Source organism: Coregonus clupeaformis, unplaced genomic scaffold, assembly GCF_020615455.1.
Source record: "Coregonus clupeaformis isolate EN_2021a unplaced genomic scaffold, ASM2061545v1 scaf0334, whole genome shotgun sequence".
In the NCBI taxonomy this organism is placed as follows: domain Eukaryota; kingdom Metazoa; phylum Chordata; class Actinopteri; order Salmoniformes; family Salmonidae; genus Coregonus; species Coregonus clupeaformis.
In genome coordinates, this window is record NW_025533789.1 from 31,857 (window position 1) to 45,860 (window position 14,004).

At 41.2% G+C, this 14,004-nt stretch overlaps 1 protein-coding gene across 1 annotated transcript; it reads left to right on the forward strand.

The window, feature by feature from the left end:
- Positions 1–7,205: 7,205 nt before the first annotated feature.
- On the forward strand, positions 7,206–12,214 carry LOC121561428 (interleukin-8). Its single transcript, XM_041873992.1, has 3 exons — positions 7,206–7,646; positions 10,586–10,718; positions 11,117–12,214. Exons 1-3 carry the CDS (start codon positions 7,577–7,579, stop codon positions 11,250–11,252), a joined length of 339 nt encoding a protein of 112 aa, XP_041729926.1. The 5' UTR covers positions 7,206–7,576; the 3' UTR covers positions 11,253–12,214.
- The last annotated feature ends 1,790 nt before the right edge of the window (positions 12,215–14,004 follow it).

Consider the following 14,004-nt stretch of genomic DNA (forward strand, 5'->3'; position numbering starts at 1 on the left):
AACTCCTTCAAGTTGGATGGGTTCCACTGGTGTACAGCAATCATTAAGTCATACCACAGATTCTCAATTGGATTGAGGTCTGGTCTTTGACTAGGCCATTCCAAGACATTTAAATGTTTCCCCTTAAACCACTCGAGTGTTAATTTAGCATTATGCTTAGGGTCATTGTCCTGCTGGAAGGTGAACCTCCGTCCCAGTCTCAAATCTCTGGAAGACCGAAACAGGTTTCCCTCAAGAATTTCCCTGAATTTAGCGCTGTTTAATGACAGATTGTGACTTTAACCAAGCGGTGTGAGAACAATGTGTTGTTTACACCCAGTCTGTCTGAAGGATATGAGTAAACGTGAGTAACCTACATACATTGTCTGCCTGTGTGACACCTGCCTGGCAGCCTTGCGACACACCACACGCATGCACAGGTGACACACACGTGACACTACTCATCTATCACGTGGGAAAGAGATTATAGATTGAGAACAAGAACAAGGAAGTAAGCAGGTGAGGAGTGAGTGGGTATGTTAAAAAAAAGAGATAGGGAGGGCAATTGTATATGAATCATTCACCTATTATTGTTTATGAAATATACATTCACTTCCTCTTTCTTAGAAGGGTAATTCCCCCTCCCCCACATCTATGCCGTTTTACAGCCCTCTAACCAATTGTACTATTATGTGTGTTCTTCCGCGTTATTTGTAATTTATTTTGTACATAATATTTCTGCCATCGTCTCTTATAACCAAAAAGAGCTTCTGGATATCAGGACAGCGATTACTCACCTCGTATTGGACGAAGATTTTTTCTTCAACGAGGCGGCCGCGAAGGATATCCTACAGACACCCGACAAGGCCCAAATCCCTGTCATTCACATGAGGAAGAGACGGAGATATCGTGGACGTAGGTCGGGGTGCCTTGTAAGGATCCGACGGCGAGCGAGTAAACTGCCGCTCCCATCAATCCTATTAGCTAATCTTCAATCAGTGGAGAACAAATTGGATGACCTAAGATTACGGTTATCCTACCAACGGGACATTAAAAACTGTAATATCTTATGTTTCACCGAGTCGTGGCTGAACGACGACATGGATAACATACAGCTAGCGGGCTATACGCTACATCGGCAGGATAGAACGGCTGACTCCGATAAGACAAGGGGTGGCGGTCTGTGTATATTTGTAAACAACAGCTGGTGCACAAAATCAAATACTAAGGAAGTCTCAAGGTTTTGCTCGCCTGAGGTAGAGTATCTTATGATAAGCTGTAGACCACACTATTTACCAAGAGAGTTTTCATCTATATTTTTCATAGCTGTCTATTTACCACCACAAACCAATGCTGGCATTAAGATTGCACTGAATGATCTGTATAAGGCCATAAGTCAACAGGAAAACGCTCATCCAGATGCAGCGCTCCTAGTGGCCGGGGACTTTAATGCAGGGAAACTTAAATCTGTTCTACCTAATTTCTACCAGCATGTTAAATGTGCAACCAGAGGAGAAAAAAAACTCTAGACCACCTTTACTCCACACACAGAGACGCATACAAAGCTCTCCCTCGCCCTCCATTTGGCAAATCTGACCATAACTCTATCCTCCTGATTCCTGCTTATAAGCAAATACTAAAGCAGGAAGCACCAGTGACTCGGTTAATAAAAAAGTGGTCAGATGACGCAGATGCTAAGCTACAGGACTGTTTTGCTAGTACAGACTGGAACATGTTCCAGGATTCTTCAGATAGCATTGAGGAGTACACAGTCACTGGCTTCATCAATAAGTGCATCGATGATGTCGTCCCCACAGTGACCGTACGTACATACCCCAACCAGAAGCCCTGGATTACAGGAAACATCCGCACTGACGTAAAGGGTAGAGCTGCCGCTTTCAAGGAGCGGGACTCTAACCCGGACGCTTATAAGAAATCCCGCTATGCCCTCCGACAAACCATCAAACAGGCAAAGAGTCAATACAGGACTAAGATTGAATCGTACTACACTGGCTCTGACGCTCGTCGGATGTGGCAGGGCTTGAAAACTATTACAGACTACAAAGGGAAGCACAGCCGCAAGCTGCCCAGTGACACAAGACTTCCAGAAGAGCTAAACCACTTCTATGCTCGCTTCGAGGCAAGTAACACTGAAGCATGCATGACAGCACCAGCTGTTCCGGATGACTATGTGATCACGCTCTCCGTAGCCGATGTGAGTAAGACTTTTAAGCAGGTCAACATTCACAAGGCCGCAGGGCCAGACGGATTACCAGGACGTGTACTCAGAGCATGTGCTGACCAACTGGCAAGTGTCTTCACTGACATTTTCAACATGTCCCTGACTGAGTCTGTAATACCAACATGTTTCAAGCAGACCACCATAGTCCCCGTGCCCAAGGACTCTAAGATAACCTGCCTAAATGACTACTGACCCGTAGCACTGACGTCTGTAGCCATGAAGTGCTTTGAAAGGCTGGTCATGGCTCACATCAACAGCATTATCCCAGAAACCCTAGACCCACTCCAATTTGCATACCGCCCCAACAGATCCACAGATGATGCAATCTCTATTGCACTCCACACTGCCCTTTCCCACCTGGACAAGAGGAACACCTATGTGAGAATGCTATTCATTGACTACATCTCAGCATTCAACACCATAGTGCCCTCAAAGCTCATCACTAAGCTAAGGATCCTGGGACTAAACACCTCCCTCTGCAACTGGATCCTGGACTTCCTGACGGCCACCCCCAGGTGGTAAGGGTAGGTAACAACACATCTGCCACACTGATCCTCAACACGGGGGCCCCTCAGGGGTGCGTGCTCAGTCCCCTCCTGTACTCCCTGTTCACCCATGACTGCATGGCCAGGCACGACTCCAACACCATCATTAAGTTTGCCGACGACACAACAGTGGTAGGCCTGATCACCGACAATGATGAGACAGCCTATAGGGAGGAGGTCAGAGACCTGGCCGTGTGGTGCCAGGACAACAACCTCTCCCTCAACGTGACCAAGACAAAGGAGATGATTGTGGACTACAGGAAAAAAAAGAGGACTGAGCACGCCCCCATTCTCATCGACGAGGCTGTAGTGGAACAGGTTAAGAGCTTCAAGTTCCTTGGTGTCCACATCACCAACGAACTATCATGGTCCAAACACACCAAGACAGTCGTGAAGAGGGCACGACAAAGCCTATTCCCCCTCAGGAGACTGAAAAGATTTTGCATGGGTCCTCAGATCCTCAAAAATTATACAGCTGCACCATCGAGAGCATCCTGACTGGTTGCATCACCGCCTGGTATGGCAACTGCTTGGCCTCCGACCGCAAGGCACTACAGAGGGTAGTGCGTACGGCCCAGTACATCACTGGGGCCAAGCTTCCTGCCATCCAGGACCTCTATACCAGGCGGTGTCAGATGAAGGCGCTCAAAATTGTCAAAGACTCCAGCCACTAGTATTTTATTTCACTCCAGTATTTTCTTTTACTTCTGCTCTTTTTTTCTCAACACTTACTTTTTTGTTAAAAAATAAATGCACTGTTGGTTAAGGGCTGTAAGTAAGCATTTAACTGTAATGTCTGCACCTGTTGTATTCGGCGCATGTGGCCAATAACATTTTATTTTATTTTATTTGATTTAAACCCTGCCCATTATTGTTCAGACTCTGTGTCATTTATAGCAACTTCACTGTGAAACAGATATGTATGAAAATACCTTCAAATAAAAGGTGACATTCCGTTCTGTCTCAAATCCAATCCCCACACACAGCGGAGTCGCTCACCACCTTCCGGAGACATTTGAAACCCCACCTCTTTAAGGAATACCTGGGATAGGATAAAGTAATCCTTCTACCCCCCCAAAAAAAAATTGTAAAGTGGTTATCCCACTGGCTATAGGGTGAATGCATCAATTTGTGAGTCGCTCTGGACTAGAGCGTCTGCTAAATGACGTAAATGTGCCCTTGAGCAAGGCACTTAACCCTAATTGCTCCTGTAAGTCGCTCTGGATAAGAGCGTCTGCTAAATGACTAAAATGTAAAATGTAAAATGTAGAGGCAAAAATAAAAGTTTTAGCTGCACTATCCCAAAAAATATAGAGGGGAGTGTATGTTTAAATAAAGAGAGGGAAGAGGAGTCCCAAATTCCAATCTCAGGAGTTCTTGCAATGTTACGTTCCTCTTCCGAGTCATCATCTTCCCTCCTTTTCTTCAGGTGACTTTTTCTATTTTCCCCAGGTGACTTTGACGCAGTAAAACAGTCCCCTTCTATGAGCTATAACCACTATAACCTTTACCCTTTAACACTTGACATTTCTTTCAGCTACAACAGGTAGGGACAACGCACCAGCCCACGCCCACATCCTGAAGTTACCTTGCTTCACACACCCTGCACGTGTGTGTTTGTTCATGATAGTCAATTATGCAAGTTATAGAAACCATGCAACCAAAAAGTCATGCTGGATCCTCAGGGAATCTTTTACCTGAAAGTGTCTTCTTGATGTCAGAGGGCATGTCTGTACTGGCATAACTCCCCCTGAACAACTGACTTCTGTCAAACACGTCGGAGGTGCCAGCCGGTTATTTTTGCATTTTATAAAGAAAAACCTTTTTGGTGCGATATGCTTATTTTGAGTGCAGTAGCCTTATCTTGATTGATTAATTATTGTGTGCTTACTTTTATTTTGCATGATCCCTTTTGGTTTGCTGTTCTCGTTGTGTTTCACTAAGACTGACTAAACCCTGGCCTGGCACACCTGTGCACCTTAACGAGCGAATGGACCGTTTAAAAGGGAGCAGAGAGCTCAGTTCTGAGATCTACAACGGGGGAAACATAGAGAAAGAGAGAGAGGGAGAGAGAGAGAACGCAGAGTTGCTACTGCTGCAATGCACACCACTTCCCAGATGGGGACGAACAATTACCTGTGTAAGTGAGACTGAATGATACTGTGAGAATGGCCTACTCCTTACCCTTGCTCTGCTTCTCCCCTTTGTGTTTTCAGTATGCATTGAGATCCTGAGGCCCATTGTCGTACCATTCATCCACCGCCATCACCTCATGTTTCAGCATGATAATGCACGGCCCCATGTCGCAAGGATCTGTATACAATTCCTGGAAGCTGAAAATGTCCCAGTTCTTCCATGGCCTGCATAGTCACCAGACATATCACCCATTGAGCATGTTCGGGATGCTCTGGATTAACGTGTACGACAGCGTGTTCCAGTTCCTGCCAATATCCAGCAACGTTGCACAGCCATTGAAGAGGAGTGGGACAACATTCCACAGGCCACAATCAACAGCCTGATCAACTCTATGTGAAGGACGTGTCGCACTGCATGAGGCAAATAGTGGTCACACCAGATACTGACTGGTTTTCTGATCCACGCCTCTGACATTTTTTTTTGAAGGTATCTGTGACCAACAGATGCATATCTGTATTACCAGTTATGTGAAATCCATAGATTAGGGCCTAATTTATTTATTTCAATTGACTGATTTCCTTATATGAACTGTAACTCAGTAAAATCTTAGAAAATTGTAGCATGTTGCGTTTATAATTTTGTTCAGTATAGCTATGGACAACTGCAAAAGTGTTGCTACAGCTCTCAAACACTGCTTCCCTGAATTTAGCTGGGTTTAATTAACGACTGCTTTCTGGAGGCTTAAGAGGGTGTGAATGATGCTGAATGGGCGTAAAGAGCTCTAGGATGTGTGAATCTCATCAATCTTTCAAAGGGCATTTCTCCTACTTGCCTTTTGTGAGATAACAAGTTTATTAACTTTTTAAGCAGCATCATTTTCCGAACTACAGTGTACGATATATCATTTTGAAGCTCTGAGTCTGTATTTTTATTTAAAAAATAAGCAAATCACTTACATTTGACATGAGCCTCAATAGAGAAATCTGGGCACATTTTGTGGTGGAACATGTTGCCTGAAGTCCTTTATAAAGAATTCACGTTTAAACCAAAATCTTGTCTGTGTGATGGCCTGGAACCTTAACATGTTTTTGACATTACAAAGGCAGATGAGCAACTGATGGGTGGTGGCAGCGGCCATCTTAACTACCCTCCAGCACCATGGACTATCTCTGGGACTGAGCGTATGGTTGGTGTGAATGTGTGTGAATGGTGTGACCCCGAGATGACTGTAAGATAAAAACCCTTGAAACCGTTATGTCTGTGGTGGCCTGAGATCTCCGTTTTTGGGACCTGTTTTTGACACACACAGCAAGCTTACCACTATGAAACGCACTGCAAAGTCTTCAGACTATCCCACATGGAACAGCTGATTATCAGCATCAGAACACAATTAAAGGTTTTAGGCTATAAAGTCATTTCTAACTTCACTTTGTAACTCATGTGTGACTTAAGTGTGCAGACAAAATAAGTGGTATCAAAAGCAACTGAAAAGCTAGGTTCAATTTCAACAGTTGGTCTCTTTCATGGTCCCCCAGAGAATGGAATTGAACAGTCATTTCAGTCACTCCGTTTTACAGTAATTGGAATTACTTTCAATATGACTGTATTCCATGTTGCTTTTGCAGAGAGGCCCCATCATGTTTTACGTAGGAGGTTTTATTTCATATAAAAAGGTGGTATTTTGATGGTTATAGTTAGTATTTGTTGAGCCATTATGTAATCAATTGTGAGATTATCTCATTTGATGACTAATGGTACTGTTTTGATTGAGTTTGCTGCTTTTGTAACATGTATTTTAAGTTGAGATGGTGTTAGTTCATATCGTAAAAGATCTCATTAGATGACAAATTATACTTGTTTGATAAAGTTATACAAAATATATATTTAAAGTTTTGATAGTGTTAGTGCATTTTGCAAGAGAAATGCAGTTTAGTGGGCTGCATTAACTGTTTTGCAAAAGTGTTCCCTGAATCAAGAAAAGTGTTGTCTGTGGTTGAACACGCTTTTCTAAAACTGGCCTGATGAATGCCCAGCACCCCCAGGGCCTCTACAACTTTCCCCAGGTTGCGCAAAAGACCAGACCAAATGGTGTAAGACCATGTTTTTCTTGGAGTTCAGCCAATCGGATGACCCTCTGAAGGCCATTGAACGTAAAGTCAAAACATTTCTGTGGTTTTACTTTGATTCCAAAAATCCGACAACTGGTTTAGATAAGAGTTGATTCCGAAGATGTCACAACCAAACCTGGCCTGACTAGTGATTCCCTTTACTGCCTGTATATAAAAGACTGGTGCCTCTCCACACAGAGAGACAGACAGATAATGAGACTGAATCATACTAAGAGACAGGGACTCAAGAAATACAACTTCTTTAAAGCATTTAAAACCAGCAAGTTGACATATAGAACACATGCACACAGTGGATCAAATTGCATTACAGGGGATCAGCAGCAGTAAACTTAATCTAAATGTGGTTTTAATACAACAATTAAATACTTAACCCAGGACCAGCAATCTCACAACGATAAACAGAGTAATATCTAATAAACTACTAATGGTTTATTTTGTTGTTCGAGCTTAGGCATCCAGCAGGACCACAGTTACTGTAACTCCAGCTTGTCTTAGGATCAAATTACCTCATCGTCTAGTTACTTGAACTCCAGTTTTTCGCTAAGATGAAGATGAGCATCAGAATATCAGCCAGCTCTATCGGTGTGCTCCTGGGCCTCCTGACCATCACAGAGGGTGAGTTTATATTAAATTCTACTCTATTATTACTTTGACACAATGCATTGACACCCTATGCAGTAAAATGAGTAAAGGTATCAACATATAATGTACTTATTATACATTTTGTTTTATTGAACCTTTAACCAGGCTAGTCAATTAAGAACAAATGGTAACACCAGAAGCATTAAAACGATGTGGAGTGTTGGTTAAAATAAGACCAATCAAAGAGGATTTTAGAGGACAGTTTGCATTAAACCTGGTTACATTGTTAACAATCTGAGTAAGATTATAGGTATTACATAGATTCTTGAGTTGATCAGAGTTGGATGTCAACCAGTCTAGATTCAGGTCACCCATAATCACAAATTCAGATTTGACATTCTGTGATAATAATTCAAAAATAGAATCCAGAGAGCTAGCAATAGCATATGGGGGTCTATAACAACAGGAGACAACTAGATTTAAGAATGCGCAGAGATTTATATTCAAAGCCAGATATTCAAATTGCTTGGGTTTGGTAACAGTAGTCAAAATGGTCGCTGAAAACGTGCCTTTTATAGCAACACAACCACACTTACATTTGCAATCTGACTGAAAAACATTGTAACCATCAATGCCAATGTCTTTGTCAGTCATAGATATTTTGAGCCAGGTTTCAGAAAGCATAAATACATATAGGTCTGCGGTTTTTATCCTAATATTCACAAAATCTGAAGAATACTTCTTAAATTTATGTGCTGAAACTTCAGACCATTCTGACTTTTTAATTCAGATTGGGTAGAAATGTAAGACCTGGGTTAGATTGCCTATTTCCTGACAGTAAAAGCAGCAACATAATGGCAAGTCTAGATCTGATTTTTACAACATTTGGATTCACAGACAGTACTAAAACCATTGTCCAGAGGGACCAGAGTCTTTAACACAACATATTTCAAAAGGTACGTACAATCCAGAGACATGGTTAAGTACCAAAAGAACAATCCAGACATGCAAGCGTGCGGTTTCTCCTATGTCGAATGGGAGTTCTCCAGTGCAATAGCGGGGCAGGCGTATGGTTTATCCCAGGACACAACATAGAAAAACATTCAAAGTTCTCTGCATTTAACGGGCATCAGGCCCTAACTGCATCAATCTCAGTGTAAGAGTCAAGGGTAGACAATAGCAACAATAAGTGAAGAAATACCTTTTAGAGATAATTTGTATTTCTGACAGTACAGTATGTGAGTATTTGAGTAACAACTACATCTGCCTATTTAAATATAAATCTCATTTCTATCAAGCCAATCATGGCTCCCAATTATGAGTGTTGTAACTCACATAAATTATTGAATTACGGTAACAAGCAAGGAATGAAACAAACAAGCATTAGATCAAATTTCTAATTGTAGTCCAGTTTCTTGAATGAATAATGCTCACCTTTGAAACATGAAAAGCCTAACAGTCGAATGAAATGCATGTTATGTAATTGAAGTGTAATCAAAGGTAATACTGTGACTGTGTATTCAGCTCTTTAGGATTTGATTCAAGCCTTTTCTGTTTCATTTGAACGGTGGAACGATTCTTTGAAAGCTGTTGCTTCCTAACCTGTCAATCCAATTACCCAGCCCATGCATCTGCTCACTCATTTTGCAAGCGGGGATGTTCGGTCCTTGCTAGGTGGGCAGAGTTAGCACTCGATTTCAAATTCCCCGGCGGGGAACTCTGAATGCCCCACTCAGAACCGATGGCGATACTGGCTATTACGGGTGAAGTTGAAAATGAGACAACAACAAAACGCATGTGGCAGAGACAAACATTGAAGGATAAAACTTCTGATAATTGATTTCAGCATATTTAGCAGACCGGGTCACCGGGCGAGCTAAACTAAAAAGAAAGCATCCCTAGACTGCGACATCCTAGGCATAGCAATATGATTGACATGTTATAGGGGAGTGACAGCTTTCAAATGAAAGTCGCACCATTCCAATGAAACAGACATCGCTTGAATCAAATCCTAAAGAGCTGAATAAACAGACACCTTTGATTTGACTCCAATTATATTACATGAGAGGTGTGCATTTCATTCGACTGTTAGGCTTTTCATGAGTTGAATCGTGGTCATATGATCTAACTGTTAATAATTCGATTTGAAAGATTAATTTGTTCATTAAAGAGACTGGACTACAGTGTGTAGTTTGATTTAAAGCTTTTCAAGTTTCACGTTTTTAATGTCACGTGCACAAGAACAGTGAAATGTATTTTTTGCTTGCGCTTTCCCAAAATATCAGTAGTACTATAAAAATGTAAAGTAGAACAAATACACACGAAAAACAGAAATAAGAAGAACACGAGAAAGTACGTAAGCTATATATATTCAAGGTCAGTTCCAGGGTCAGTGGCAATACCATATTTACAATGTGCATGGACACTGGAGTGGGAGTGTTAGATATGTATTGGGGTAAGGTGACTAGGCATCAGGATATATGATAAACAGAGTAGCAGCAGCGTATATGATGATTGTATGTGAGTGTGTGTGCATGTGTGTAGAGTCAGTAAGAATGTGTGTGCGTGTTATGTGTGTGTGAGCAAATTAAGTGTGTGTGTTAGTGTGTGTGTTGGAGTGTCAGTGTCAGTGAGCGTGTGAGTGTGCGTACCGTCAGTGCAAAAATCAAAAATCAAATAGAAGGGTCAATGCAGATAGTATGTGTAGCCAGGCTGTTAGCTATTTAGCAGTCTTATGGCTTGGTGATAGAAGCTGTTCAGGAGCCGTGATAGAAGCTGTTCAGGAGCCTGTTGATGTCAGACTTGTTGCTCTGGTACTGCTTGCCGTGCGGAAGCAAAGAGACCAGTCTATGGCGTGGGTGGCTGGAGTCTTTAACAATTAAAAGTTTGCTTCTTTCATTCAAAATTTTTTTACTTCTACCCCCCATACCCTAATATGATGTAGTCTAAAACTGACCTCTGACCTTTTACAGGGATGAGCCTAGGTGACTTGGGGTCAGACTTACGTTGTCGCTGCATCCAGATGGAGAGACGTCGGATTGGTAAACTCATCGACAAGGTAGAGATGTTCCCTCCCAGCTCGCACTGCAAAGACACTGAGATCATGTGAGTTCAGACTACTGACTTAAATCATGCTGACCCTAAAATATGACTATTATATATAAGTTGATATTGATATGGGTTTTAAATCATGTTGATATCAACTATGGCCATCATATATTAATCGTATTTAATTAAGTTAGTGCTGACAAAAATATGGCTAATGTTATGTTGATTATCTTAAATTATGTTTTGTTAGTCGAGTTATAACACTAACAATGACTCTCAAATATAGTTATGTTCAAACTCAGATATTTATCTTAAATTATTCTATGTGAGTCCTTGCTTACTAACATCCTATTTCATTTACAAAAGCTGATTTAGCTCTAGGTTGTGATAATGTTAGTTCCAGGTTGTGGTAATGTTAGTTCTGTTTCTCACTGTGCGGTGTGCCTGTCTTGCAGAGCCACTCTGAAGGGGAGCAGTAAGGAGATTTGTTTGGACGTCAGCGCTCTCTGGGTCAAGAAGGTCATTGAGCAGATGCTGGCCAAGTACAAGATAAAAAAAGACCTAAAGACCTTGTCCAAACCGACCGTGTAAAACAACAAGATGTTTGTCTGTCTACCTATCCACCCATTTGGAAAAGGGTCTACAGTATATGAATCATATACAGATAACATTTACAGTTGCGGCCAAATATATTGGCACCCTTGCACTTTTATTAAATTCCCTATTTCTTCTAAAATAAGTTGAAAACTGGGTCACCACACCTTGTTATTGGATTTTCAACATAAGAGAACCTATTTTATTTTTGTAAACTTTAGTTGTATTGCTTATTGTATTAATTAATGAGCTTGCTGCACATTTCTACTGACAATCTGGCCCACTTTTCAGCCGCAAACTGCTCTAATTCTTAAATATTTTAGGGGTGTCCTCCACCAACTGCTGTTTTCAGATCTTGCCATAGGTTTTGGATGTGATTCAGATCTGGACTCTTCACTGGCCACTCCAGAACAGTCCAGCATCGCTTCTTAACCATTCCTGGGTGGTTTTTGATGTGTGTTGTTTGGGGTTGTTCTCCAGCTGGAAGACCCACAACCTTTAATGGAGACACTGGCTTAAACATTGGACTAGAAAACTTGGCGCACGTTCAATGCTCTGATTCATTCGTGGGGGATGACATGTTTACTGTTGCCTTGTTTAAAATTCAAATTAATATGATTGGAGGCAATGATTCTCGTTGATTGTGTAATTTATCTCACCTGTGGTAAGTTGCAGGTGCCTATAGGTAAACACAGCCTTCAGCCAAAACTGAACATTCTGCTCCATTGCACTCCATTGTAAAGTACAATGGTGCCAATATATCTGACCATAATCTTAAAAATGCATTGTTGGTTAAGTTCTTGTAAGTAAGCATTTCACAGTAAGGTTGTATTCGTCGCATGTGACAAATACAATTTGATTTGATTTGATCATATATGATTTGACTTAAATAAATGTATTTCGGAATACAGAAAGACTTGCATATACTGTACTTGAGTAAAGAAAATATACAACATTAAGGCTGCCTTTCTTTGTTTCTTAGGATTCACTATTCTCAAACATTCAATCCAAATTGAATGACCGTATTCGATGTTCTCCCTCCATACTCTTCAATGTCAATTTTCTCATCTTACAATCAATATCCTAAATTATTTTATATGTATTTAAATGTATATGGGTATAGATATTGATAGAACAAAGAAACTGTAATTGAATCTTGTGTGTAGCTTACTGTTTTACCAAAGTATTTCTGGGTTACTCAATCAAAAAGGTAAAAACCTGCATACTGTCAGTTTAGCTATTGCACTTGTGTTTTGCCCTTTTTTCCTGCAATATGAACCAAGGTTGCATTGTGTACAGCTCTACCACAAGCCAGTGTAGATTAGGATCATTTTATTATCTTATTAAAACAATGTGCAGGTTTCCACCTTTTGCTTTTGACTGATTCTCCAACGCTGACATAGAGGTGTCGAGTATACTATGGTAATTAACTGTATGGAAACTTTGGGAATTTATAGCTAAAGTTGAATGAAATCATAGCTACATACCTATAAATTCTAACAGATGAAACCTCTCCCATATTGTCTTATATCAAAGATATAGAAATTCCTTGTATATGACGTATGTAGTAGTATGTAGTGAACAGTGGATGCTGCTGAGGGGAGGACGGCTCATAATAATGGCTGGAACGGAGCGAAAGGAATGGCATCATATTTGATACCATTCCACTGATTCCCCTCCAGCCATTACCACGAGCCCATCCTCCCCAATTAAGGTGCCACCAACCTCCTGTGGTAGTGAGGTACAGTAACAAGTATCAAAGAGTGTGGTCAGTAAGAATGTCTGAAAGACTAATTGGGTCACACATTTATTTCCATAGGGTTACTCAAATCTGTCCCTCCAGCCAGTTCCCCACCTTTACTCATGGGATGGCATTTTTGGCTGACGAACCATAATGCTTTTAGATAGGAACTCCTAATGCTGCACCTCGTCATTGCATTGCGTGCACCACTTTTATTGCGCTGTTTACTTAAACTCTGTTTACTTAATGGACATAGTTCAAGAAAAGTAAATAAATAAACATAAATTGTGCTGCAGATTACAATTTTACCTATGTTAAATGTTACGGTTACTTTGCTCACAGAGTGTGTGTTATTGTGAGAAGCAGTGACTACTGGTCGCATTTCAGGTCGACTATATTGCAGACGCGTTGCACAGATTATCCCATCAATAGGTCGGTTCCCTGCCATGTCAAACACTATTTCCACATTTGCAGAGATCTGATACAGATCTGATCAGCTTCAGATCTAAAAGAAAAAGGCAGAAGTAGTGGCTCAGGTTGGGCAAAAATCACATGTCCAGTGTAGCAGGTCTGTTAACAAGTCAATCATTTGCACAACGCCTCTGCAATGCTGCAGCTTGGAACGCAAACTGTTTTAGAGCTGTGACACCAGATATGGTTTCAACAAGGCTTCTGTTTGCAATCGCTCGCGGCAAACTATGTTTGCTTTCAATAGATTTTGTTGAACGTTTTTAACACGAACGTTCCATTTCTGTTAGTTCTTGGAAAGAGCAGAGCTGCTCTTCTTGCTGCAGCTGGAAAAATTGTGTAAGATTCTTTTGATTTTGTCCCGATCCTATTGAAGCACTGCTTCCCCTACTAGCAGTCCATATTGCTGGGATTGAAGATAAATGCGGGAGAATACTGAATTATGTGGAGGAGGTGATCCCGACATACAGTGACCTCTCCTTTCGGGCTCACTTTCAGATGGGTAGGGAGATCTTCCAGGTAATTTGCAATATTTTCGCA

Bases quoted from the DNA above. Each gene is read 5' to 3' on its own strand.
- LOC121561428 (XM_041873992.1), top strand. From the start codon at position 7,577: ATGAAGATGAGCATCAGAATATCAGCCAGCTCTATCGGTGTGCTCCTG. The intron at 7,647-10,585 runs GTGAGTTTATAT...GACCTTTTACAG, and splicing joins CCTCCTGACCATCACAGAGG to GGATGAGCCTAGGTGACTTG. The intron at 10,719-11,116 runs GTGAGTTCAGAC...CCTGTCTTGCAG, and splicing joins TGCAAAGACACTGAGATCAT to AGCCACTCTGAAGGGGAGCA.